General features: G+C 48.3%; 1 protein-coding gene and 1 non-coding gene across 6 annotated transcripts in view; one reads left to right on the forward strand and one right to left on the reverse strand.

Moving 5' to 3' along the window:
• Positions 1-20,717, reverse strand: part of PRPSAP1 (phosphoribosyl pyrophosphate synthetase associated protein 1) — a 43,791-nt gene extending 23,074 nt beyond the window's left edge. The window contains exons 1-4 of one of the 5 annotated variants that reach the window (XM_054456127.2): positions 20,006-20,463; positions 16,637-16,711; positions 15,943-15,995; positions 11,635-11,701 (exon numbers count right to left, since the gene is read on the reverse strand). In XM_054456127.2, the coding sequence (XP_054312102.1) occupies positions 11,635-11,701; positions 15,943-15,995; positions 16,637-16,711; positions 20,006-20,175 (365 nt within the window). In that variant the 5' untranslated portion in view covers positions 20,176-20,463. Of the gene's footprint in view, positions 1-11,634; positions 11,702-15,942; positions 15,996-16,636; positions 16,712-19,549; positions 19,602-20,005 lie in introns of those variants that run through there. The other 4 variants (XM_054456128.2, XM_054456129.2, XM_063655889.1 and 1 more) reach the window with 4 other exon arrangements.
• LOC129018431 (U6 spliceosomal RNA) lies at positions 3,642-3,748 on the forward strand. The gene has a single exon (XR_008495262.2). It is a non-coding gene; the product is annotated as a U6 spliceosomal RNA (small nuclear RNA).
• Positions 20,718-27,150: the final 6,433 nt, after the last annotated feature.

The raw sequence follows: 27,150 nt of genomic DNA on the forward strand, positions 1-27,150 counted from the left end.
AAACAAAACAAACAAAAAAAACCCTCCCTGGACCCTTCTTTCCCTGACATAAATTCCTGACAAAGATTACCCAGAGAGACAAAAAATGAAGTATGAATCTGAAAGATATTAGAAGGAAAGGCTATTTCCAATGATTATAAATTTGGATTGCTAGCTTTTGCCAAGGATAATCAAACCTAATGCAGACTCTGCATTCATTCATTCATTCACTTACTCACTCACTCACTTATTAAGAAATGGTCTCACCCTGTCACCCAGGCTAGAGTGCAGTGGTACAATCTTAGCTCACTGCAGCCTCGAACTCCCGGGCTCAAGTGATGCTCCCGCCTCAGCCTATCAAAGCACTGGGATTACAGGCATGCGCCACCATTCCCAGACAGGCTCTTCCTTTAAAAAGGGGTGAGAGCCTTGAAATCCTTCCAGGACCTCTCTCAGTATTCACTTCTCACATTAGCTTCCTCCTGCTCTTCCTGGACTATCCACGCATCCTCAAACATCTCCGTCTTGGGGTGGGGGTGGGGGTCAGGACTGTATCTCCCTTCCCTTCCCCTTGTCATCAGTTCCCACCCATGGCAGCAGGTTGTTCAGGTACCAGTTCTTGAACAATTATCAGCTCTACACTGACATGTAGGTGATGCTGCCCTCATTACAGCAAAGTAGAAAGCCTGCCATACACACAGCAGAGTTAGCGTTTGCTGAATAGGTGGCTGAATGAAATACTCAGCAAGAGATGGTTTCTAGCTTGAAAGGTAATCGAGCCATTTCCTCCCAGTCTCTTCCAATTTATCTTTACACTTCTCTCTAAGGCAGAGTGCATTTGGGAGTGAGCGATTTCAAGGACATCCTTTTATTCTGACAATGTTTTCCACTTCCAGGTTCAACTCCTGGAACTTCCAATTTCACCCTTGTAATTTGGATTTTTCTTAACTATTGCAAGCATTCTGTGATTTAAAAAAACAAAAACAAAAAATTTCTCCCTGAGGAGACTGATGCAGGGCTCAACTTCAAGACAACTAAGACATTCCTTTTAGACTGCTAATCCATTCCATTATTTTCCAGTTACCTTTTTTTTTTCCTCTCAATAAATTGGAGCATTTTTCTCCTTCAGACTTACAAATTAATGCCAAGTCTGGCATCAAAAGGTCAGATAATCTTTGGTAGTAGAATCAAAGCAATTATCAAACACTTTCAAGGAAGTTGGGAATTCATAATAGTCAATTTTAGTTCATCATCCATGAACACATATTTAGTGGGCAACTTGAGTCAAGCACTGTGGTAGGTAAACAAGGCAAACCACCTCTAGGGAAAGCCAGAGGCCATCTGGGACCACTCTCGAGGTACTCATTCTTCCCAAGAAGGAGCACATCTGACTCATGGAAGAATGTACGGTCCCCTTCCCAGAGACTTTATGTTTAAAAGATTTTTTTTTTCTTTTCTTTTCTTTTTTGTAAGAGAGAGGGTCTCACTATGTTGCCCCGGCTGGTCTTGAACTCCTGGGTTCATGCAATCTTCCCATCTCAGCCTCCCAAAGTGCTGGGATCACAGGCATGAGCTACCACACCCAGGCTGGCTGTGGCTTTATAAACCAGATCCCAATATCCACAATATGTTTGGAGTCAGTTAATTTAGTAGCTTCTGTAAGCGTTATCTGTTCAAGTAGTGAGTTTTTTTTTGTTTTTTTTTTGGTTTGTTTTGGAGATGGAAATTCGTTTTTGTCACCTAGGCTGGAGTGTAATGGTGCGATCTCGGCTCACTGCAACCTCTGCCTCCTGGGTTCAAGCAATTCTCCTGCCTCAGCCTCTCAAGTAGCAGGGATTACAGGCACCCACCACCACACCCAGCTAATTTTTGTATTTTTAGTAGAGATGGGGTTTCACCATGTTGGCCAGGCTGGTCTTGAACTCCTGACCTCAGGTGATCCACCCGCCTCAGCCTCCCAAAGTGTTGGGATTACAGAAGTGAGCCACCACACCCAGCCTCAAGTAGTGGGTTTTTAGCTGGCTTTGTCACAGACGATACACATATGGACCAAGTGCAGTAGCTTATGCTTGTAATCCCAGCACTTTGGGAGGCCAAGGCAGGAGTATTGCTTGAAGCCAGGAGTTTGATATCAGCCTGGGCAACATAGCAAGACCTTGTCTCTACAAATAAAATAAAATTTAAAAATCAGCCAGGCACGGTGGTGCTCACCTGTAGTCCTAGCTATTCGGGAGGCTGAGGTGGGAGGATACCTCAAGCCCATTTAATGAGCTGTGACTGCGCCACTGTACTCCAACCTGGGCAACAGAGTGAGACCCCATCTCTCAAAAAACACACACAAAAAAATAAAAACAAAATCAAGTAAAATACACAAGTGTATGACACCATGAGTTTTGGAGAACACAGCACATGGGAGGCCCAGATAGTAAAACATTAATGAACAAGATAAACAATTTTTCAGAAGTCTTGATTTCAGGGTAACATTCCTTTCATTAATAAGCAATTTCTGGGCCAGACACAGTGGCTCACACCTGTAATCCAAGAGGCTGAGGCAGGTGGATCACCTGCGGTCAGGAGTTAGAGACCAGCCTAACCAACATGGTGAAAGCCCGTCTCTACTAAAAATTCAAAAATTAGCCGGGCATGGTTGCAGGCGCCTGTAATCCCAGCTACTTGGGAGGCTGAGGCAGAAGAACTGCTTGAACCTGGGAGGCGGAGGTTGTAGTGAGCTGACATCATACCACTGCACTCCAGCCTGGGCTACAGAGTGAGAATCCTTCTCAAAAAAAAAAAAAAAAAAAGGCCAGGCGCGGTGGCTCACACCTATAATCCCAGCACTTTGGGAAGCCGAGGCGGGCGGATCACCTGGGTTGGGAGTTGGAGACCAACATGGAGAAACCCCCGTCTCTATTAAAAATACAAAATTAGCCGGGCATGGTGGCGCATGCCTGTAATCCCAGCTACTCAGGAGGCTGAGGCAGGAGAATAGCTTGAACCTGGGAGGTGGAGGTTGTGGTGAGCCGAGATTGTGCCATTGCACTCCAGCCTGGGCAACAAGAGCGAAACTCCGTCTCAAAAAAAAAAAAAAAAAAAAAAAAGAGCAATTTCCCATGAGGTTTTTATTTTCCATTTTTCCAAGGGATTCAACATCCTCCAGCCCAAGGCTAAAGAAAGCCCCACACCTCACCCCTTATTGGTCAGAAAGGTGACAAAAGGGGCTTTGTCACATTGGCTTTACCCATTCACTGAGAGATACCGGACAAATTGGACACCAGGCAGTTACTTTGTGAACTAGCAGGGCGAACAGAAATTGGCTGGCTATCTCTGCTTTGTTTATCTGTTCCTTAAGAATGTTGCAAGTACACCCTGGCTAGCTCTTGTAGTCTTTATCTCTAAGTAGGACATTCTTAGTTGTTTTACCAACTACTTTTCTTTCTTTTTTTTTAAATAGAGAAAGGTCTTACCATGTTGCCCAGGCTGGTCTTGTACTCCTGGGCTCAGACAATCCTCCTGCCTTGGCCTCCCAAAGTGCTGGGAGTACAGCTTGAGCCATCATGCCCAGCCAACCAACTACGTTTCTTTCCCCTAAGAAAACCACATCCTATATTAAGCCCAGCCCTTACTGCTGTAGCATTTTGGACAGGCAAAAACTAACCTGAGGTGTGCTCTCTTTGGCAGCACATATACTAAAATTGGAATGATACAGAGAAGATTAGCATGGCCCCTGTGCAAGGACGACAAGCAAATTCGTGAAGCACTCCATATTGGGGGAAAGAAAAAAAAAAAGTAACCTGAGGTGAGGAAACAGGCACGGTATACGCATTCATTAAACCAGCCAGGCTTGCAAAAGAGAAACCAACACCAACCACAGCTGGAAGTAATGGGGGAGAATTTACCCTGCTCCCAACTGTAAGAATTAATCATCTGCAGCAGTTGTAAATTTGTTGTTGTTGTTGTTGTTTTGAGACTGAGTCACTCTGTCACCCAGGCTGGAAGGCTAGAGTACAGTAGCACCATCTTGGCTCAATGCAACCTCTGCCTTCAGGGTTTAATCGATTCTCCCACCTCAGCCTTCCGAATATCTGGGATTACAGGCACCCGCCACCATGCCTGGCTAATTTTTTGGTATTTTTAGTAGAGACGGGGTTTCACCATGTTGGCTAGGCTGGTCTCAAACTCCTGACCAACTGATCCGTCTGCCTCGGCCTCCCAAAGTGCTGGGATTACAGGCGTGAGCCACCGTGCCCAGCTGTAAATGTTATTTTAACGAGTCTTCTTACTTTATATCAACACACTAGAACTTGTACATAAACATAAAAATTATCCTTTAAAATATACTTTATAAGCTTCATATTTTACTTAGTTCCATTACTTGGTATATCTGGAAAATCTCTGAGTATCACACAGTTCAGTTACCCAAAATAATCATTTTGTTCTGAATGGCTTTTTGCCACTTCCAAAAATTAAACCTATCCTCAACGACCAAAAGGTTGCTATTATTACAACAGTCAAAAGAAATATGCTGCAAGGTTGGAAGCAGTAGTTCCAAAGCTATTCCAAGCAAAAACAGCACCAAAAAAAGGTATCTATGTGATTTTAGAACAACAGCTCTGAAGGCAACTAAGCTTATTTTAATGTCTAAGCTTTGGTCTGTTTGCCTAAAATGAGCCTTATTAGGCAATGCCCCCTTCCTCCCAACAACACAAAAACCTGTAAAATATATTCCTTCATCTATGTAACGGCAGATAATACTAAAAAACCAGGTCAGGCACAGTGGCTCACGCCTGTAATCCTAACATTTTGGGAGGCCGAGGCAGGTGAATCACCTGAGGTCAGGAGTTCGAGACCAGCCTAGGCAACATGGAGAAACCCAATCTCTACTAAAAATACAAAAATTAGCTGGGTGTGGTGGTGCGCACCTGTAATTCCAGCTACTCAGGAAGCTGAGACAGGAGAATTGCTTGAACCCAGGAGGCGGAAGTTGCAGTAAGCCAAGATTGTGCCACTGCACTCCAAACTGGGCAACACGGCAAGACTCCGTCTCAAAAAATAAATAAAATATAAAATATAAAATAAAATAAAAAATTAGGCCAGGCACGGTGGCTCATTCCTGTAATCCCAGCACTTTGGGAGGCCGAGGTGGGTGGATCACCTGAGGTCAGGGGTTCAAAACCAGCCTGGCCAACATGGTAAAACCCCATCTCTACTAAAAATACAAAATTAGCCGGGCATGGTGGTACATGCCAGTAATTCCAGCTACTCGGGAGGCTCAGGCAGGAGAATCACTTGAACCTGGGAGGTGGAGGTTGCAGTGATCCGAGGTTGCACCACTGCACTCCAGCCTGGACAACAAGAAACTTGTCTCAAAAAAAAAAATTAAATTAAATTATCTGTGTTCTTTAGTTGGTACTAAAGTATCCAGTACTCAAGCACTAAAAGAACTAGTTTATTGGCTGGGCACGGTGGCTCACATCTATAATCTCAGCACTCTGGGAGGCCAAGGCGGGTGGATCACCTGAGGTCAGGAGTTTGAGACCACTCTGGCCAACATTGCGAAACCCCGTCTCTACTAAAAATACAAAAATCAGCTGGCTGTGGTGGCGCACGCCTATGATCCCAGCTACTCGGGAGGCTGAGGCAGGAGAATTGCTTGAACCTGGGAGGCAGAGGTTGCAGTGAGCCGAGATCGCGCCACTGCACTCCAGCCTGGGCAACACAGCAAGCCTCCGTCTCAAAAAAACAACAACAAAAAGAACCAGTTTATTATGACAAACCTAATAACCTTCTTTATGGGCTGCACACCCACACAAAACAACACATCCAACCTCTGTCTTTTTTCCAAATTTTTCCTTTCATCTTCCATCCCTATCAGCTTAAGAGACAGAGAAAATGCCAGGTGATAATATTTTTGCTTTAATGCTCTTAAACTGAATCACTGGGAAGAGACTTGCAGCTTTTATCTCAACACCAAATACACATAAAGAAACTTCACCATCTTCAGTTCAGGGTTCTGGTTTTCAGAAGTATCCATTTATACCTATGTGCCTTTTTCAACAGGGAAGGTGCCTTTCCATGTTGACGTATGTAAAATTGTCATTGTTATTGTACAAGACTCTCTCTTTGCTGCAACTCTATGAAGTGCTTCCTACTTCGTCCTTTGGCCAAAATTTCTTTTTTCTTTTAAATAAAAGCTGGGCACAGTGCCTCATGCATGTAATCCAAGCACCTTGGGAGGCCGGGGCAAGCGGTTCAGCTGAGCTCAGGAGTTCAAGACCAGCCTGGGCAACGTGGCAAAACCCTGTCTCTACTAAAAATACAAAATTAGCCATGCATGGTGGCATGTGCCTGTAGCCTCAGCTACGTGGGAGGGTAAGATGGTGGGTGCTGAGACAGGAGAATCACTTGAGCCTGGGAGGTGGAGGCTGCAGTGAGCTGAGATTGTGCCACTGCACTCTAGCCTGTGTGACAGAGCAAGGCCTTGTCTCAAAAAAAAAAAAAAAAAAAAAAAAAAAAAAAAAAAAAAAGAATAGAGACAGGGTCTTAGTATATTGCCTAGGCTGGTCTCGAACTCCTGGCCTCAAGTGATCCTCTCAACTTGGTCTCAAACCAAAGTACTAGGATTAAAGGCATGAGCCACCACACCTGACCATGGTCAAATTTCCTAATACTCAAGACACAAGTGAGAAAAACGGTAAGTGTTTCCCAATTTGCTATTAACTAAGTCATTTTTTCATGCTTCTTTTGTCCCTTCCCTGGAAGACACTTGCACACTGATGATCCTTCATTTGTCAAGTTCAGTCTTTACTGCCCCCAGCATCACTCTAGATTGCACGTGTTAAATACTTATATTGGGCACTCTTGGTTACCATGTGATATCAAAGCCAAGAATTTTATAAAATTCAACTTCTTATCACAAAGGACACTAACAATATGCTGTTTCTATGCTCGACTAGTTTGAGATAACCATGAACGGCCCGGCATGGTGGCTCACGCCTGTAATGCCAGCACTTTGGGAGGCCAAGGCGGGCAGATCACTTGAGGTTGGGAGTTCGAGACCAGCCTGACCAACATGGAGAAACCCTGTCACTACTAAAAATACAAAATTAGCCGGGCGTGGTGGCGCATGCCTGTAATCCCAGCTACTTGGGAGGCTGAGGCAGGAGAATCGCTTGAACCCGGGAGGCGAGGGTTGTGGTGGGGTTTGCAGTGAACCGAGATCGCGCCATTGCACTTCAGCCTGGGCAACAAGAACGAAACTCCATCTCAAAAACAAAAAAAAAAGGGGGGGGGAATAAAAAGAAAAACTGTCTTTCACAAAACTGGTCCCTGGTGCCAAAAGGTTGGAGACTGCTGGACTATCTAACAAAATAGGGTCTCTGCCGTGAGAAGGTTATAACCTCTTAGCTCCTCCCCTGACTCATAGATGATCCCTAAATACATGTAACAAAACAAAGATGCCAAGAGCACAGCTGCTCATGTGCCAGAGGAGAACTGCTCTGATCATGCACCAACTCAGTTCAGTCTTTTCCTGGAAAGTCCAACTCAATTTGACATTTTTTTTTTTTTTTTTTTTTTTTTTTAGATAAGATCTGGCTCTGTTGCCCAGGCTAGAGTGCAGTGGTGCAATGACAACTCACTGTAGCCTCGACCACCCAGGCTCAAGCGATCCTCCCCACTCAACCTCCCGAGCAGCTGGGACTACAGGTGCACGCACACCACCATGCCTGGCTAATTTTCAAATTTTATTTGTAGAGATGGAGTCTCACTATGTTGCCCAGGCTGTTCTCAAGCCATCTTGGACTCAAGTGATCCTCCTGCCTTGGTGTCTCAAAGTCCTGGGATTACAGGTGTGAGTCACTGTACCTGGCCAACAAGATTTCTTAAAGATAACTCTTTACAAGACAAATTCTTTCGTTATCACAAATTCAATTAGGGTAGTAAAGAGACTTCACCAATCAATATTGCTTTTAGAATTAGACTCCAATGGCTGGGCGCGGTGGCTCACGCCTATAATCCCAGCACTTTGGGAGGCCGAGGGGGGCGGATTACGAGGTCAGGAGATCAAGACCATCCTGGCTAACACGGTGAAACCCCGTCTCTACTAAAAATACAAAAAATTAGCCGGGCGTGGTGACGGGCACCTGTAGTCCCAGCTACTCGGGAGGCTGAGGCAGGAGAATGGCGTGAACCCAGGAGGCGGAGCTTGCAGTGAGCTGAGATGGCGCCACTGCACTCCAGCCCGGGCGACAGTGCGAGACCCCATCTCAAAAAAAAAAAAAAAAAGAATTAGACCCCAATATTTGTTGGAGGGTTAGTGACAAAGCTGGCCAACCCATGGCTACAAAGGCCATGGTCTGTTACTCCGTACCCTTCCATCAACTAGTAGAGAGCTCAGTAGTCTAAGGTGGCCAAACCATGGACCTAGGTTCACATGTGGCCCTTTCCTATGGCCTAAGGAACTCAAGAATGCAGAAAAAATAGCGATGACAAAGTAACCTTACTATTCACTACCAACAAAAACCAGGATAAGCACAGACGGCCAGGGAACAGCTATGTGGTGTGTCAAGGTGTGCCAAAGCTCCCGTCCTATGGGCACTGTACGCCTAGGCAAGCCCCTCAGGTCTTCCCCTTATTTATAAGATGGATAGTCAGGCCACAGGCACGGTGGCTCACACCTGTAATCCCAGCACTTTAGGAGGCCAAGGCGGGCGGATCACGAGGTCAGATCAAGACCATTCTGGCTAACACGGTGAAACCCCGTCTCTACTAAAAATACAAAAAATTAGCCAAGCGTGGTGGCGGGTGCCTGTAGTCCCAGCTACTTGGGAGGCTGAGGCAGGAGAATGGTGTGAACCCGGGAGGCGGAGCTTGCAGTGAGCCAAGACTGTGCCACTGCACTCCAGCCTGGGCGACAGAGTGAGACTCCGTCTAAAAATAAAAGATGGACAGTCAAACAAAACCACCAGGCAAAAAAGACTCCAGTCACCAGGAGGCAAACAATACAAAACCAAAACTGCTGGAGAAAACGTGAATTAGTATATCCTCAATGAGGGCAAAGCAGCCCCTTCCCTCAATACCACAAGGCATGGACCCTCACAACCAAAAATTTCTTAGGATCTTCCTACAGATACACCTGAAACGCCGACAATATGATGTACATACGATGAGGCTCACAGCAGCCTCTATTGTGTCAGCATAAGACTAGAAACAAACTGACACACGAGAGACTGAATAAACTGATGCATCCACACAAGATGTCATGAAGCAGCAGGAAGACAAGACAACAGGAACACAGCTTCCTTCCGAGGTACCTGAATCTCATCATAGTGAAAGAGCCATCATGGTGAAACCCAAATTGAGGGACATTCGACAAAGTAATCGGTAAAATGTCAGTCTTCAAATGTGTCAAAGTTTTGAAAGTCAAGGCCGGGTGTGGTTGCTCATGTCTGTAATCCCAGCACTTTGGGAGGCTGAGGCGGGTGGATCACTTCTGAGTCCAGGAGTTCAAGACCAACCTGGGCAACATGGCGAAACCTCATCTCTACTAAAAATACAAAAAATTAGCCCAGGATGGTGGCACATGCCTATGGTCCCAGCTACTAAGGAGGCTGAGGTGGGAGGATCGCTTGAGTTCAGGAGCTTAAGGCTGCAGTGAGCCATGATCGTGTCACTGCATTCCTGCATGAGTGACAGAGGAAGACCCTGTCTCAAATAAAAAAAAAAAAGAAAGTCAAACAAAGGCTTTGAGGAACTGCTCCAAACTAAAGAAGACTGAATAGGGCCAGGCACAGTGGCTCACGCCTATAATGCTAGCACTTTGGGAGGCTGAGGCAGGCGGATCACTTGAGGCCACGAGTTCGAGACCAGCCTGGCCAACATGGTAAAACCCCATCACTACTAAAAATACAAAAAAATTACCCGGGCATGGTGGCAGGCGCCTGTAATCCCAGATATTCGGGCGGCTGAGGTAGAATCACCTGAACGCGGGAGGTGGAGGCTGCAGTGAGCCAAGATCACACCACTGCACTCCAGCCTGGGCAACAGAGTGAGACTCCGTCTCAAAAAACAAAACAAACAAAAATGAAACATATAAAGCATCCGGCATACTGGTGGCACTCAGTGCCATTCTTATTACTAATATGGTCTGGGGAATGTAAACTGATCAGGACATGAAGGTCTGGATTTTTCAGAGACACAGATGGTGTAATGGCCCACTCCCTGTCAGGCGATGAGAAAGGAGACAGTCCCGCATAGAAGCATGGATGTTCCCACTCAAGCAGGCCAGGATTCCCCAGGCGTCAGCCCCCTGCCCTGAGGGAAGCAAGGGCGATGCTCTCTGAAACAGAGATAGGCTAGCAACAGGCCACAGTGCAAGATAAAATGCAGTGCAAAAACCTGTCTTGATGGATATGAACCAGGAGCAGTTTATGCACCACACGTAACAACTAGAAGCTTTTCAGCAGAGCTGAGCTGACGGACACTGGCCTAGGGTCAGTGCAAACCATGGGAAAACCCTTTGTCCTTGAGGAGTTTAAAGCTTGGGGAGTGGTGGCTCACGCCTGTAATCCCAAAACTTTGGGAGGCTGAGGTGGACGGGTCACTTGAGGTCAGGAGTTCAAGACCAGCCTGGCCAACACAGTGAAACCCTGTCTCTAATAAAAATACAAAAATTAACTGGGCATGGTGGTGGGCACCTGTAATCCCTCCTACTAGGGAGGCTGAGGCAGGAGAATCACTTGAACCCAGGAGGTAGAGGCTGCAGTGAGCCGAGACTGTGCCACTGCACTCCAGCCGGGGCGACAGAGTGAGACTCTGTCTCAAAAAAAAGCCTGGGGAGAAGTAAACAGGTAACAGTACAGCGTGACAAATGGTAGGAATTCCAGAAGACAGTAATTGTATTTGGAGAAGCATTTAGTTTAACATGCAAATGACTGTGTAACTTTTTTTTTCTTTGGTGAGACAGAGTCTCACTCTGTCGCCCAGGCTACAGTGCAGCGGCGCGATCTCAGCTCACCTCCGTCTCCTGGGTTCAAGCACTTCTCCTGCCTTAGCCTCTCAAACAGCTGGACTACAGGCGCACGCCACCATGCTCGGCTAATTTTTGTTTTGTTTTTTTTTTGTTTTTTTTTTGAGATGGAGTCTCGCTCTGTTGCCCAGGCTGGAGTGCAGTGGTGCGATCTCGGCTCACTGCAAGCTCTGCCTCCTGGGTTCACGCCATTCTCCTGCCTCAGCTTCTGAAGTAGCTGGGACTACAGGCGCCCGCCACCAAGCCCGGCTAATTTTTTTGTATTTTTTAGTGGAGACAGGGTTTCACCATGTTAGCCAGCATGGTCTCGACCTCCTGACCTCGTGACCCGCCCACCTCGGCCTCCCAAAGTGCTGGGATTACAGGCGTGAGCCACCGTGCCAGGCCAGCAATTTCTGTATTTTTAACAGAGACAAGGTTTCAACATATTGGTCAGGCTGGTCTCGAACTCCTGACCTCATGATCCGCCCACCTTGGCCTCCCAAAGTGCTGGCATTACAGGCGTGAGCCACACGCCCGGCCTGAATATATAACTTTTAAAAACACTAAGTTGTTGTTCAGATGAAAAGATAATCAATTATATTGTTAAGGTTTTTACAGAAAAGAGATAAAGTCGTCAGTCCTCTTACCTGGGTATTGTCTGTATAATGAAAATATCTTGGCCACGGACAGATTCTTTTATTTCAACTCTTGTTTCTGAAAAATAAAAATGTTCTAAAGTTTTAAGAAAAGCTCCTATGTTAAAAAGGAGAGAAAAGAAAAACAAAAGCACTTCATGCCGGGCGCAGTGGCACATGCCTGTAATCCTAGCACTTTAGGAGGGCCGAGGAAAGCAGATCACTTGAGCACCAGAGTTCAAGAACAGCCTAGGCAACATGACAAAATCCTGTCTCTACAAAAAATACAAGAATTAGCTGGGCGTGGTGGCTCACGCCTGTAATCCCAGCACTTTGGGAGGCCGAGGTAGGCAGATCACGAGGTCAGGAGATCGAGACTATCCTGGCTAACGTGGTGAAACCCCGTCTCTACTAAAAACACAAAAAATTAGCCGTGCGTGGTGGCGGGCGCCTGTAGTCCCAGCTACTCGGGAGACTGAGGCAGGAGAATGGCGTGAACCCGGGAGGCAGAGCTTGCAGTGAGCCAAGATCGCGCCACTGCACTCCAGCTTGGGCGACAGAGCGAGATTCCGTCTCAAAAAAAAAAAAAAAAAAAGAGTTCTTCAAGACCAGCCCGGCCAATATGGTGAAACCCTGTCTCTACTAAAAATACAAAAATTAGCCAGGCATGGTGGCGCACGACTACAGTCCCAGCTACTCAGGAGGCTGAGGCAGAAGAATCACTTGAACCTGGGAGGCAGAGCTTGCAGTGAGCCGGGATCACACCACTGCACTCCAGTCTGGGCGACACAGCGAGATTCTATCTCAAAAAAATAATTAGCTGGGCACGGTGACACGTGCTTGTAGTCCCAGTGGGAGGATCACCTGAGCCAGAGAAAGTCGTGGCTGCAGTGTGAGCTGAAACTGTGCCACTGCATTTCAGCCTGGGCAACAGAGACCTTGTCTGGAAAAAAAAAAAAAAAAAAAAGAAAAGCACTTTTCTTTTTTTCTAGCAACAGCTAGAAACATTTGGAGGGAGTAAAGATTAATCTAAACCAACATTTCATCTGGGGCAAAAGAATAAGTCTTGGAGCAGTATGAAGAAGAGGAAGCGAGAACGACCCCCCGACTGACCGCAGTCCATGCACTGCCACTGCATCCCGCTCCCAGTGCCTACATCCGGCCGCCTTCGCTGCCACCATGCCCGAGAGAAAGGCTGAAGGGGATGCTAAGGGAGATGAGGCCAAGGTGAGGACGAACCACGGAGAAGATCCGTGAGGCTGTCTGCTAAACCTGCTCCTCCCTCCAAAGCCGGAGCCCAGGCCTCAAAACGCCACTGCAAAGAAGGGAGAGAAGGTACCCAAGGGAAAAAGGAAAAAGCTGACGCTGGCGAGGAGGGGAATGACTCTACGGAAAGTGGAGATGCCTGAACACACCAGGCGCCTGCTGGAGATGCCGAGGGAAGCATGTGCATTTTGGATAACTGTGTACTTCTGGTGACTGTACAGTTTGAAATACTATTTTTTATCAAGTTTTATAAAAACGCAGACTTTTTTTTTTTCTAAGCTATGCTGTTAGCACACAGAACACTTCATTGTTGTTCTGGGGGAAGGAGCATATGTCACGAATAGAATGTCTCGGAAGCTGGATTGATGTGGGGAAAGCACCTTTCCCTTCTAGTTTTGAGAGACTTCCTCTCGGCTCCCAGGAAGCGGGGTTCCCTGACTTTGACACACATGGCCACCTCAGCACACAAAAGCCTCGTGGTCTGAAAAGACAAATTCGTTTCTATGTCCTCTTCTCCCTTTCCACCTTTCAGCATGGACTTAAATCCCTTAAAGTCAGACATCTGTTGGCACCTGACCCCCCATAATTGATTACCAGTGTGGCAGGCAATCTGGACCTTCCAGTGATGCCACTGAGATGGCGCCCCTCAAAAGAGCAGTAGTTCCGTTTCTAGACTGTGGATCTTCAGATAAATTCTGCCATTTTCATTTCACTTCCTGAAACTCAGGGTCAGCTCGTGAAAAGTTGTTAAACAACATGCTAAATGTTCACTGGGTTTTACAGTGGCTTTCTGATTTTTGGTAGTGCATTGAAAAAGGGAGTTTGGCCAGGCGCGGTGGCTCACGCCAGTAATCCCAGCACTTTGGGAGGCCGAGGCGGGCGGATCACGAGGTCAGGAGATCGAGACCATCCTGGCTAACACGATGAAACCCCGTCTCTACTAAAAATACAAAATATTAGCCAGGCACGGTGGCGGGCGCCTGTAGTCCCAGCTATTCAGGAGGCTGAGGCAGGAGAATGGCGTGAACCCGGGAAGCAGAGTTTGCAGTGAGCTGAGATCACGCCACTGCACTCCAGCCTGGGCGACAGAGTGAGATTCCGTCTCAAAAAAAAAAAAAAAAAAAAGAAAGAAAAAGGGAGTTTGAAAGTTATTGAGCCAGGCGCAGTGGCTCATGCCTATAATCCAAGCACTTTGGGAGGCTGAGGTGGGCGGATCACCTGAGGTCAGGAGTTCAAGACCAACCTGACCAACATGGCAAAACCCTGTCTCTACTAAAAATACAAAAATTAGCCAGGCGTGGGTGCACACGCCTGTAATCCTAGCTGTTTGAGAGGCTGAGGCATGAGAATTGCTCGAACCTGGGACGCGGAGGCTGCAGTAAGCTGAGATCGCACCACTGCACTCCAGCCCGGGCGATATCCTTATTATTTTTTCAACAAATGCTGAAGCCTCCTCCATGTCAGGAACTGTACTGGGAACCCCAAAATGCAGGACTTGGATGAAGGGACAAAGACTGACCCAGGAGAGATGATACAACACCAAGGCCAGCAAACCCTCCAGGCCCAATATGCCAGAGACGCTAGCCATGACGAAGGAGAAAGAACAATGGGGCTGGGAACAAGGGCCTCACTGCAATCCAGAACGAGCAGTGCAGAAGGGGGTTTGGGAACACGGGAAGATGTGGGATCCGAGTGTGCCAAGCAGAGGGGCAGGCAGTTAGTCCACTTAGAAAGCAGACAGAGTGGGCCAGGCACGGTGGCTCACGCCTGTAATCCCAACACTTTGGGAGGCCGAGACGGGTGGATCACCCGAGGTCAGGAGTTCAAGACCAGCCTGACCAACATGGCAAAACCCTGTCTCTGCTAAAAATACAAAATTAGCTGGGTTTCCTGGCATATGCCTGTAATCTCAGCTACTTGGGAGGCTGAGGCAGGAGAATTGCTTGAACCTGGGAGGTGGAGGTTGCAGTGGGCCAAGATCATGCCACTGCACTCCAGCCTGGGGGACAGAGCAAGACTCCGTCAAAAAAAAAAAAAAAGAAAGCAGACAGAGTGAGGGGAGAGGGGAAAGACAGACACAGGAGGTCAGGGAGCCAAGGGGCCAGGACTTGCAGGACTCTGGATTTCATTTCTTACTCGCTAAAGAGTCTGGAATTTATTCTAGCAGTGACAGGAAAGCCACTAGAAGATTTGAGGTTGGGAAGGGTTTCATCTACTTGTTTTAAAAAGACTGCTGGCTACTGTGTGAAGAAAACCGTGACAGGGCAGGACTGGCCACGGGGAGGCCATGGCAGCTGTTTTGGAAGGTGTCTAGCAAGCAGCAAACGGCAGGCTGGACTGAAGTGGGAGCAGCAGAGGTTGTGAGAAGGGGTCAGATTTAAGATGTATTCCAAAGTCAGAGCACACAAGATGTGGTAATGGATGGATCAAAGATGAGGCAGGTAAAGGGGTAGAATCTGGATTCCTAAAGGGCCCCATGTGATTGCTAAAAAGACTGGACCCCAGCCTAGAGGGCAGGAGTAAGAAAGCAGTAGTAAGAAAAAATATTTGCATTTTAGAAATAATGTGGTGGAAGCCGAGCGCGGTGGCTCACGCCTGTAATCCCAGCACTTTGGGAAGCTGAGGTGGGAAGACTGCTTGAGCTCAGAAGTTCAAGACCAGCCTGGCCAATATAGTGAGACCCCGTCTTAATAAAAATAAATAAATAAATAAATAAAGGCTGGGCACAGTGGTCATGCCTGTAATCGCAGCACTTTGAGATGCCGAGGTAGGCAGATCATCTGAGGTGAGGAGTTCAAGACCAGCCTGGCCAACGTGGTGAAACCCCATCTCTACTAAAAATACAAAAATTAGCCAGGTGTGGTGGCGGGCGTCTGTAATCCCAGCTACTCAGGAGGCTGAGGCAGGAGAATTGCTTGAACCTGAGAGGCAGACGTTGCAGTGAGCCAAGATCGTGCCACTGCACTCCAGCCTGGGCGACAGAGTGAGGCTCTGTCTCAAAAAAACTAAATAAATAAAAAATAATTTAAAAAAAAAGAAATAATTTTAACTTACCTCCATTGGTCTCTTGATACACAACAGACTTCCCCAATTCAGCACCAAGGCGCCTATAGACCAAAAAGAACAAAAAAGGAAAATTAAGATTTCTCTTTTTAAAAAAATTCCAGTTCATATGCATATGTCTAATAAAAAGACTCAAATAATTAAGCTGGCATTCTTTCCAAAAAATAATTTAGAAAATCTAATTCATTAAACTAAAATTCTGCTGTCACTCCATAAGCAGCTCACCACGTTGTAACATACTGCTTTAGACAGAGCTCACAACCCATGGTTAATGTCTGGTACGTTGTTCTTTGAATAGTAATTTTCTTGGAAAATTACTTCCAAATACTTGGTTACTAGCAATGATTTCAATAACACACGCCACAGATAAATGCCTCAATTATCAAAAGCATAGAGAAGGAAAGAGGCTTCAGCACCATTGACCAAATGTGCTGTGGATCTTGTTTGGATCCTAATTAGAATAAGCCAAGTGTAAAAAGCCATTTTTGGCCAGGCACGGTGGCTCATGCCTGTAATCCCAGCACTTTGGGAGGCCGAGGCGGGCAGATCACCTGAGGTCGGGAGTTTGAGACCAGCCTGATCAACATGGAGAAACCCCATCTAAAATACAAAATCAGCCAGACATGGTGGTACATGCCTGTAAGCTTAGCTACTAGGGAGGCTGAGGCAGGAGAATTGCTTGAACCTGGGAGGCAGAGGTTGTGGTGAGCCGAGATCGCGCCATTGCACTCCAGCCTGGGTAACAAGAGCGAAACTCCGTCTCAAAAAAAAAAAAAAAAGCCATTTTAAAAAATAATCAGAGAAATATGGACAAAGACTAGATACTACATAATATCAAGGAATTAATAGTAGTGTGAGGTTTTAAGTCCTGATTAGTAAGCATTACTCTTTTTACAAGTGAAATGATATGATGTAAGGGAATCTATTTAAAAATACTCCAGGCCGGGCGCGGTGGCTCACGTCTGTAATTCCAGCACTTTGGGAGGCTGAGGCGGGCGGATCACCTGAGGTCAGGAGTTTGAGACCAGCCTGACTAATATAATAAAACCCCGTCTCTACTAAAAATACAAAAATTAGCTGGGTGTGGTGGCAAGCGCCTATAATCCCAGCTACTCAGGAGGCTGAGACAGAAGAATTGCCAGAATCCAGGAGGCAGAGGTTGCAGTGAGCTGAGATCGCACCATCGCACTCTAGCCCGGGCAACAGGAACGAAACTCCATCTCAAAAAAAATAATAATAATAAAAATAAAATTAAAATCTCCAGCCAGGCCAGGTACAGTGGTTCATGCTTGTAATTCCAGCATTTTGGGAGGCCAAGGCGGGCGGAACACCTGAGGCCAGGAGTTCGAGACCCGCCTGGGCAACATGGAAAAACCCCGTCTCTATTAAAAACACAAAAATTAGCTGGGCGTGGTGGTGGGCGCCTGTAATCCCAGCTACTTGGGAGCTGAGGCACAAGAATCACTTGAACCCGGGAGGCGGGGGCTGCAGTGAGCCAAGATTGTGCCACTGCACTCCAGCCTGGGTGACTTTATCTCAAAAAAAAAAAAACAAAACTCCAGCCAGGTGTACACATACAATGGAATATTATTTGCCCTTAAAAAAAGAATAAATTCTAGGCCGGGTGTGGTGGCTCACGCCTGTAATCCCAGCACTTTGGGAGGCCGAGGTGGACAGATCACGAGGTCGGGAGTTCAAGACCATCCTGGCTAACACGGTGAAACCCCATCTCTACTAAAAATACAAAAAAAATTAGCCGGGCGTAGGTGGTGCATGCCTGTAGTCCCAGCTACTTGGGAGGCTGAGGAAGGAGAATGGCGTAAAACCTGGGAGGCGGAGGTTGCAGTGAGCCGAGATTGTGCCACTGCACTCCAGCCTGGGAGACAGAGCGAGACTCTGTCTCAAAAAAAAAAAAAAGAATAAATTATGTGGCCAGGCGCAGTGGCTCACGCCTGTAATCCCAGCACTTTGGGAGGCCGAGGCGGGCAGATCATGAGGTCAGGAGATCGAGACCATCCTGGCTAACACGGTGAAACCCCATCTCTACTAAAAATACAAAAAATTAGCCAGGTGTGGTGTCGGGCATCTGTGATCCCAGCTACTCGGGAGGCTGAGGCAGGAGAATCCCTTGAACTTGGGAGGTGGAGGTTGCAGTAAGCCGAGATGGCACCACTGCACTCCAGCCTGGGCGACACAGCAAGACTGTCTCAAAATAAATAAAACAGATAAGATAAAATAAAATCTTACTAAGCGACAAGTAAAACAGGTAAGGGAAGTATTTACGAATATGTATCATTTATAGTAATTCAAAATATTTCTGGAATTTGCCAGGAAACAATCTAAAACAACAAAAAAAAGCCCTCACTGACTTTTAAAATGTGCCCTGCTCCCCTCTGCTCTCCCTCAAGGTCAGGTAGGGTAAATCTGAACCACTAGATACACACAGAAGCTTCGTTTAAAGTCAGTGTTTTCGTTGGCCTCAAAAAGAAAGACAAATAATCAGGGGTTAGAAATAGAAACTAGGTAGTAGACTGCAAAAGGATTGATTTTTTTTTTAACATTCTTCCAATCTCCAAAACTCCAACTATTAAAAACAAAACAGGCAGAGCTGAAAAAAAAATGACTAAAGTTTTCCCTTTCTTCCACATTTCCCCCCAGAAGTTTAAGATAGATCCCTGCAATCATTTGTCAACCCTAAAAAAGTAACGAAGTAACTCTATGAAAACTGTTTAAAATGTGAAAATGGCTTTAAATATTAAAAGACAAGCTATTCATTTTATGTCTTAGATTTCTAACAAGTGTATGTGGAAAGAGCATATAAGGCTCCTCCTTTATATCAGAGCTCTGGGATTCTCCAAAAGAGCCAACTAGAAAAGAGGCCATTTCACTGGGCGCGGTGGCTCACGCCCGTAATCCCAGCACTTTGGGAGGCCAAGGCGGGCGGATCACCTGAGGTCAGGGGGAGTTCGAAACCATCCTGGCTAACTCGGTGAAACCCAGTCTCTACTAAAAATACAAAAAATTAGCCGGGCTGGTGGCGGGCGCCTGTAGTCCCAGCTACTTGGGAGGCTGAGGCAGGACAATGGCGTGAACCCGGGAGGCGGAGCTTGCAGTGAGCTGAGATCGCGCCACTGCACTCCAGCCTGGGTGACAGAGCGAGACTCCGTCTCAAAAAAAAGAAAAAGAAAAAGAAAAGAGGCCATTTAGTTAACAACTATTCAGAGGGCCACTATGAGCCCCTACTCTGCTAGAACCAGATACTACTTCTACATCATCTCGGTCATACAATATTCTCGGCCAAGAGACAGAATCATGCCCATTTCACAGATGAGATTCAGGGAAATCAAGTCTCTTGCCCATTGACACAGAGCTAGTAAGTGGCAAGGCTGGGAGGGCATCTCAGAGCTGTCAGACCGCAAAGGCGACTTGAGACCAGGGGCTTGGTTGGGTTAAAGACACAAATGACTGATCTTATCCCAAGCTGATTTACAAAGCAGGGTCAGGCCTGTCATGTCTACCACCAGCTCCGGTCCATCTGCCTCCCTGGAATTGCCTTCTTCGCTCTGCCAGTCCCCACACCTTTGCTCTGCGACCGCACCTGCCGCGTCGTGTCCCCCAAGTCACAACCACGCCCGCGGGTCTCACTGCAGGGAGACTTGAAAGTGGCGGCGGTCAGATTCCCAGGTCAACTCCAGCCGTGGGAAAGGGAGCCAAGCCCTGAGCCCCTCTCCCCAAGGCACGCACTCCGGGGGCTCCAGAAAGCTCGGCCCGCCCCGGGGTGTGGTAGTGCGGAGACGAAAGGCAGGCAGGCCGCGGACCCAGTCACGGGGCGGGGGGGCTGAGGTCACCGAGAGTCCGCCCCAAGCCTCCCAGCTGCAAAACCGGGGAGCGGGGGGTGGTATCCGTCACCTCCAAGCTTTGTCCGGCTGTGAAGGCCCGCGCCTCCCGCCCCAGGTGCAGGAGGTGGGGCGGGTGGAGGGGAGCGGGTCCCTCGGGGCGCGAAGGAGAGCTAGGCGCCGCCGCCCCCGGCCCGGCCCTCCCGCCGCCCCCTTACTCTGTGATGCGCTTGGCCAGCTCCGTGCAGGCGGCCGTGGAGTTGGCCGAGAAGACTCGGTAGCCGGTGCGAGCGGCGTTCATGGCCGGCGGGGGAACGGGGCGGGCGCGCGGGATGCGGAAAGCCGAGGACGCGGAGAGCTGGGGCAAAAGCAGCAGCTTCTTGGGCATCGTCCGGCCCGCGGCGCGGTTACGGCCGGCCCCGCGCGGGGCTGCACTCGGAGCGCTTCCGACTGCGGGACCCCGGTTCGGGTGGGGAAGGCGCTGAGAAACTCGGCGCAAGCGGGGAGAGCTCCGAGGTCCGTGCCCTTGCGTACCCCACACAACTGACTGCAGCGGCCGAGAGCCTTCGCAGCGCCCCGCGCCGCCGCCTCAGAGCCAGAGGCAAGGCCACCGCCCCCTCCGGGCATCCGAAGAGCGTCGGCTAGAACGCCCTCAGGCCGCCATCTCGGATGAGGGCAGAAAGCCTGGCGACTCTCTAAAAGCCTGTTCTTCCGAGGGGCGTGTCACAGGTTCACCCCGCCCCTGCTTTGACCGCTTCCACTGGAGCTCTTTCGGTCTCACCTTCTTGGGAGGAGCAGCCTACCTCGGTAGCGGCCCCAGGTGTTTCCAACTTTTTGGCCAGGACCCAACATGTCCGCCTCCGAGGAGGTATACGATCTAGCTCTGCATGTCTATGGTAGCACAGCGCCCGCCCCACGAGGCGCGTGCGCCGGCCAGAGATAAATTTGAAAAGTAGAGGGCGGGGTTCTTTCCAGCTGGTTGACCGCAGTACTGAAGCGGCCAAAAGGTAGTCTTCTCCTGAGCCTGATCTTTAAGGCGTTTCCGAACAGATCCCCAACCCTGTGTCTGCGTGTAAGGCAAGGTTCCCTGAACGTGCCAAAGGCCCTCTTGCCGGTATTCGCTTTCAATCATAAAAGCCCTCCTTCCCCTCTTTCCATATGCGCCACCCCTCCGAGACCCACTCGCGATGCGTCTGCTCCACAATCTTTCTGGTGACCTCAACCACAGTAAGCCTCCCGGCCCGCGGGACTGTGCCACATGTAGATGCTTGCATTTTTTAAATTTTTGTTGTTGTTGTTATTGTTTTGATGCTTGCATATTTATTTACCTTTGCAAACATCTATTTTCCTAACTAGGTTGTAACCCATTTTACGGCCACATCGTGAGTTCTTTTTTCTTTTTTTAATTTTATTATTATTTATTTATTTTTTGAAATAGGGTCTCGCTCTGTCGCCCAGGCTGGAGTGCAGTGGCGCGATCACGGCTCACTGAAGCGGCGCGATCACGGCTCACTGCAGCCTCTACCTCCCGGGCTCAAGCCATCCTCCCGCCTCAGTTATTCAAAATGCCGACATTACAGGTCTTAGCCATCACGCCCCACCAAGATCGTGTATTCCTGAGTGCTCCGTGTTTCCCAGTGTCTAGGGCAGTGTGTGGGCTCCAGAGGCCTGCAATCAGTACTTGTTGAAGTAGAAAGTAAAGCCCAGGGAAGCATTTGAGGTCTCTAGTTATCAGCTGCACCAGAAATTGAGGGGAGGAGAGGTGCCTCTCACATTGACAGTACCGTCTTTTGAGAATGTCCTTTAGAGACTCTGCTTGTGGTGACATTGGGCTTGAGGGAGCAGTAGATTGTGATGCAGCATGTCATGAAGGACCACAAGCCTGAAGCTACAGGATTTGGAAGTTGAGCTGCCCTGAGCCTGCAGCAGCCTGGTCCCTATTCCAATAGCTCTCTAGAAAAAAAAAAAAAAAAAAAAAGGACAGTGGGTACACAATAGGCCAAATTAACCACTGCACACATGTCCAGCTCATGGACCCTGACAAAAACCTTGTTACCTTCTTAAAAAAAAAGGGGGAACGGGATGGGTGCAGTAGCTCATGCCTGTAATCCCAGCACTTTGGGAGGCCGAGGCGGATGATAATTTGAGGTCAGGAGTTCAAGACCAGCCTGGGCAACATGGCAAAACCCAATCTCTACTAAAAATACAAAAATTAGGCAGGTGTTGGCTGAGTGTGGTGGCTTACTCCTCTAATCCCAGCACTTTGGGAGGCTGAGGTGGGTGGATCACCTGAGGTCAGGAGTTTGAGACAAGCCGGGCCAAGGTGGCGAAACACTGTCTCTACTAAAAATATAAAAATTAGGCTGGGCATGGTGGCTCATGCCTGTAATCCCAGCACTTTGGGAGGCTGTGGTGGGTGGATCACGAGGTCAGGAATTCGAGACCAGCCTGGCCAACATGGTGAAACCCCGTCTCCACTAATAATACAAAAAAATAGCCAGATGTGGCCGGGCGCAGTGGCTCACGCCTGTAATCCCAGCACTTTGGGAGGCTGAGGCGGGCGGATCACGAGGTCAGGAGATCGAGACCATCCTGGCTAACACGGTGAAACCCCATCTCTACTAAAAATAGAAAAAATTAGCCAGGCACGGTGGCGGGCGCCTGTAGTCCCAGCTCCTCGGGAGGCTAAGGCAGGAGAATGGTGTGAACTTGGGAGGCCGAGATTGTGCCACTGCACTCCAGCCTGGGCAACAGGGCGAGGGCGCAACTCTGTCTCAAAAAAGTAAATAAATAAATAAATAAATTAGCCAGATGTGGTGGCGCACACCTGTAATCCCACCTACTCAAGAGGCTGAGGCAGGAGAATTGCTTGAGCTCGGGAGGCGGAGGTTGCAGTGAGCTGAGATCATGCCACTGCACTCCATCCTGGGCAACAGAGCAAGACTCCATCTCACACACACACACACACACACACACACACACACACACACACACACACAAGATTAGCCAGGTGTGGTGGCGGGCAACTGTAATCCCAGTTACTTGGGAGTCTAAGGCAGGAGAATCGCTTGAACCCGGGGGGCGGAGGTTGTAGTGAGCCGAGATTGTGCCACTGCACTCCAGCCTGGGCAACAGAGTGAGACCTCGTCTCAAAAAAAAAAAAAAAAAAAAACAGATTGGGCACGGTGGCTCAGGCCTGCAATCCCAGCACTTTGGGTGGCCGAGGTGGGCAGATCACGAGGTCAGGAGATTGAGACCATCCTGGTCAACATGCTTAAACCCCATCTCTACTAAAAATACAAAAATTAGCCGGGGGTGGTGGCGCACCTGTAATCCCAGCTACTCGGGAGGCTGGGGCAGGAGAATCACTTGAACCCGGGAGGCGGAGGTTGCAGTGAGCCAAGATCGAGCCACTGCACTCCAGCCTGGCAACAGAGTGAGACTCCATCTCAAAAAAAAAAAAAAAAAAAAAAAAAATTAGCCAGGTGTGGTGGCACATGCCTGTAGTCCTTTCTACTCCGGAGGCTGAGGCAGGAGAATCACTTGAACCCAGGAAGCAGAGGTTGCAGTGAGCCGAGATCGTGCCACCGCACTCTAGCCTGGGCAACAGAGTGAGACTGTCTCAATAACAACAATAAAAAGTTCATCAGCCTATAGCCCCAGCTACTTGGGAGGATGAGGCAGGAGGATCCCTTGAGCCCAGAAGTCCAAGGCTGCAGTGAGCTATGATTGAGCCACTGCACTCCAGCATGGGCAACAGAGAAAGACTCTGACTCAAAAAAATTAAAAATAAATGCTTGCTGAAAAGGGGAGTGCGAAACACTTCTGAGGCAGGAGAATAGGGTCTGGAGGCAGGGTACGTAAGGCCAATTCACACTGACTTCTTAGAACAAAATAAAATGGAAATACTTCAGCTATGACAAGAAATATCCTCTCCATTTACATAGGGCATACAGGAAATAATCCTATTTACATAGGGCATACACTGAGTGAATGACTTTGTAACTTGACTTCATTCCCTTCATTTACATAGGGCGTGCAGCAGGTAACCAATGGAAACCTCTAGAGGGTATTGAAACCCCAGAAAATTCTGTAACGGGGCTCTTGAGCCCCTATGCTCGGCGTACTCCCACCCTGTGGGGTGTACTTTCATTTCTTTCATTTTCAATAAATCTCTGCTTTTGTTGCTTCATTCTTTCCTTGCTTTGTGCGTTTTGTCCAGTTCTTTGTTCAAGATGCCAAGAACGTGGACACCCTCCACCGGTAACACTTCCAGGGTCCCACTCCTCAGCACAAGCATGGGCTTTGCAATGATGTGGGGATGCCCAGGGTGGCCAATGGTCATTGTTATGGACTGAAAGTTTGTGTCCTCCCAAAATTAATATGTTGAAGTTCTAACCCCCAGTGTGATGGGACTAGGAGGTGGAATGTTTGGAGGTGAGCTGCAGTTAGATGAGCGTGGGGACCCCATGATAGGATTAGTGCCCCTAAAGGAGGAAGAGACATCAGGGCTTCTCCTCTCTCTGCCATGTAAGAACATAGGGAGAAGGTGGCCGTCTGCAGCCTAGAAGAGAGCCCTCACCAGAACCCGACCATGTGGCTCCCTGATCTGGGACTTCCAGCCTCTAGGACTGTGAGAAGTAAGTGTCTGTTGTTTAAGCCACCCAGTCTATTTTGTAGCAGCCCAGACAGACTAAAGCAGGCATGCTGAGCCTGGCTAGGGTGTCACGCATCCCGCCTGACACGCAGGCCTGCCATGGTCTGGCTTGCTTTCTCCCACGTCCTCCTCAGAAGAGGCTGATGCTCAAAGCCCTCTGCAATGCTTGTGACCCACATTTCCCCCGCAGTCCCCCCTCCCATGGGAGCATTGCAGGGGTCTGTGTACCTGAGGAGGGAAGTGAAGGGACAGAAACAGCTCATTGCTCAATGCCCAAAGATAGCACGTTGGGCCTCAGGACCACCTACTCAATTTAGCCACTAAAAAATTAGAAACAACCAAAATGCCCCCAAATAACAGAATAGCTATACAAATGATGATGCCTCCAAACAATGGAGTATTTGGCAACCATCAGAAAGTTTGCTTTTTAGGAGCTAGGTGTGGTAGCCCACACCTGTGGTCCCAGCTACTCAGAAGGCTAAGGCAGGAGGATCCCTTGAGCCCAGGAGTTCAAGGCTGCAGTGAGTTAGGATCACAAATGTGAACAGCCACTGCACTCCAGCCTGGACAGCATCATAAAACTCCATCACTTTAAAAAGAAAAACAAGGCTGGAGCTGGGCACGGTGGCTCACGCCTGTAATCCCAGCACTTTGGGAGGCCGGGGTGGGCGGATCACGAGGTCAGGAGTTCGAGACCAGCCTGGCCAACATAGTGAAACCCCATCTCTACTAAAAATACAAAAAAGTAGCTGGGCGTGGTGGCGGGCGCCTGTAATCCCAGCTACTCGGGAGGCTGAGGCAGGAGAATGGCTTGAACCCGGAGGCGGAGGTTGCAGCGAGCCGAGATCACACCACTGCACTCCAGCCTGGGCAACAGAGTGAGAATCCATCTCAAAATCAATCAATCAATCAATCAAACAAGGCTGGGCACGGTGGCTCATGCCTGTAATCTCAGCATTTTGGGTGGCCGAGGCTAGTGGATTACCTGAGGTCAGGAGTTTGAGACCAGTCTGGCCAACATGGCAAAACCCATCTCTACTAAAAATACAAAAATTAGCCAGGTGTGGTAGCAGGTGCCTGTAATCCCAGTTACTCAGGAGGCTGAGGTAGGAGAATTGCTTGAACCTGGGAGGTGGAGGTTGCAGTGAGCCAAGATTGCGCCACTGCACTCTAGCTTGGGCCACAGAGTGAGACTCTGTCTCTAAATAAATGAATAATAAATTAAAAATTTTTTAAAAAAGAACGTTTGCTTTGTCTGGCACAATGGCTCATGCCTACAATCCCAGCACTTTGGGAGGCCAAGGCAGGTGGATCACCTGAGATCAAGAGTTCAAGGCCAGCCTGGCAAACATGGCGAAACCACATCTCTACTAAAAATACAAAAATTAACCAGATGTGGTGACGAGCACCTCGGATCCCAGCTACTCGGGAGGCTGAGGCATGAGAATCACTTGAACCTGGGAGGTGGAGGTTGCAGTGAGCCAAGACCACACCATTGCACTCCAGCCTGGGTGACAGAGCAAGACTGTCTCAAACGAAAAAAAAAAAAGGTTTGCTTTTAAAAGAATCATTGATGATGGGGAAATGCTCATAAACAAAGTGGCAAAATAACCTGACTTAGACATTATCTGGGTCATATTTTCCTGCATGTCTTAAGAGAAAGAAGGCGCACAGGGACATGTCTGAGGACCTGAGACTCCCTTAAGAGGCTTTTATTATTTTTATTTATTTATTTTTTAAGAGACAGGGTCTCACTATGTTGCCCAGGCTGGACTCAAACTCCTGGGCTCAAATGACGCTCCCGAGCAGCTGGAATTGAGGCTTTTATTATTGAAAGCCTAAATTCCCAAAGGCAAGAACTGGAGTATCCCTGAGTGCCCCAGCTTTGGAGAGAGGGAGTCCTCACAAATTGAAGGGACAGTTGGACAAGGAGGTGGGGACTCCAGCAAGTGCCCTGGGGACTCTCATAAAGATGAGGAAAGAATGAAGACCAGAGGCTCTCCTTGAAGCTCAGGAACTGGGGAAAGCCCTGGGGCTCTTTTATGTACCAGTCCTGGCAGAGGACTTGGAGTCAGATTTAATCTTGTGAAACAGAATTTATGGTCCAGCATGGTGGCTCATGCCTGTAATTCCAGCACTTTGGGAGGCCGAGGCGAGCAGATCACCTGAGGTCAGGAGTTTTGAGACCAGCCTGACCAACATGGTGAAAGCCTGTCTCTACTAAAAATACAAAAATTAGCTGGGTGTTGTGGCATCCGCCTATATTCGCAGCTGCTAGTGAGACTAGGGCAGGAGAATCGCTTGAACCCGGGAGGCTAAGGTTGCAGTGAGCCGAGATCGCCCCATTGCACTCCAGCCTAGGTAACAGAGTGAGACTCTGTCTCAAAAAAAAAAAAAAAGAGAGAGAGACTCTGAAATAAAGCAATGTTTATTTGGGATTGGGCATGACAATGGAAATATGTGTGCCATAGTAAACTATGTGTGTATCCAACGAGGTAAAGGAGGACAAACATTTTTAGAGGAAGATTGAGGGGGATTACACAATTGTTTTGGGATAATTTTCCTTGGCTACAAGGATCAACAACAAGTGTGACCCAGTGCCAGGTCGTACAGGCAGTTGCTGGGCAGATGCCCTCGCAGAAGTATTTTTTGTGTAAGGTTTCAGTGGCCTTTGTGCAAGGCTGTGATTTTTGCTGAGTTTTCGGT

The sequence above is a fragment of the Pongo pygmaeus genome, chromosome 19, assembly GCF_028885625.2.
Source record: "Pongo pygmaeus isolate AG05252 chromosome 19, NHGRI_mPonPyg2-v2.0_pri, whole genome shotgun sequence".
In the NCBI taxonomy this organism is placed as follows: domain Eukaryota; kingdom Metazoa; phylum Chordata; class Mammalia; order Primates; family Hominidae; genus Pongo; species Pongo pygmaeus.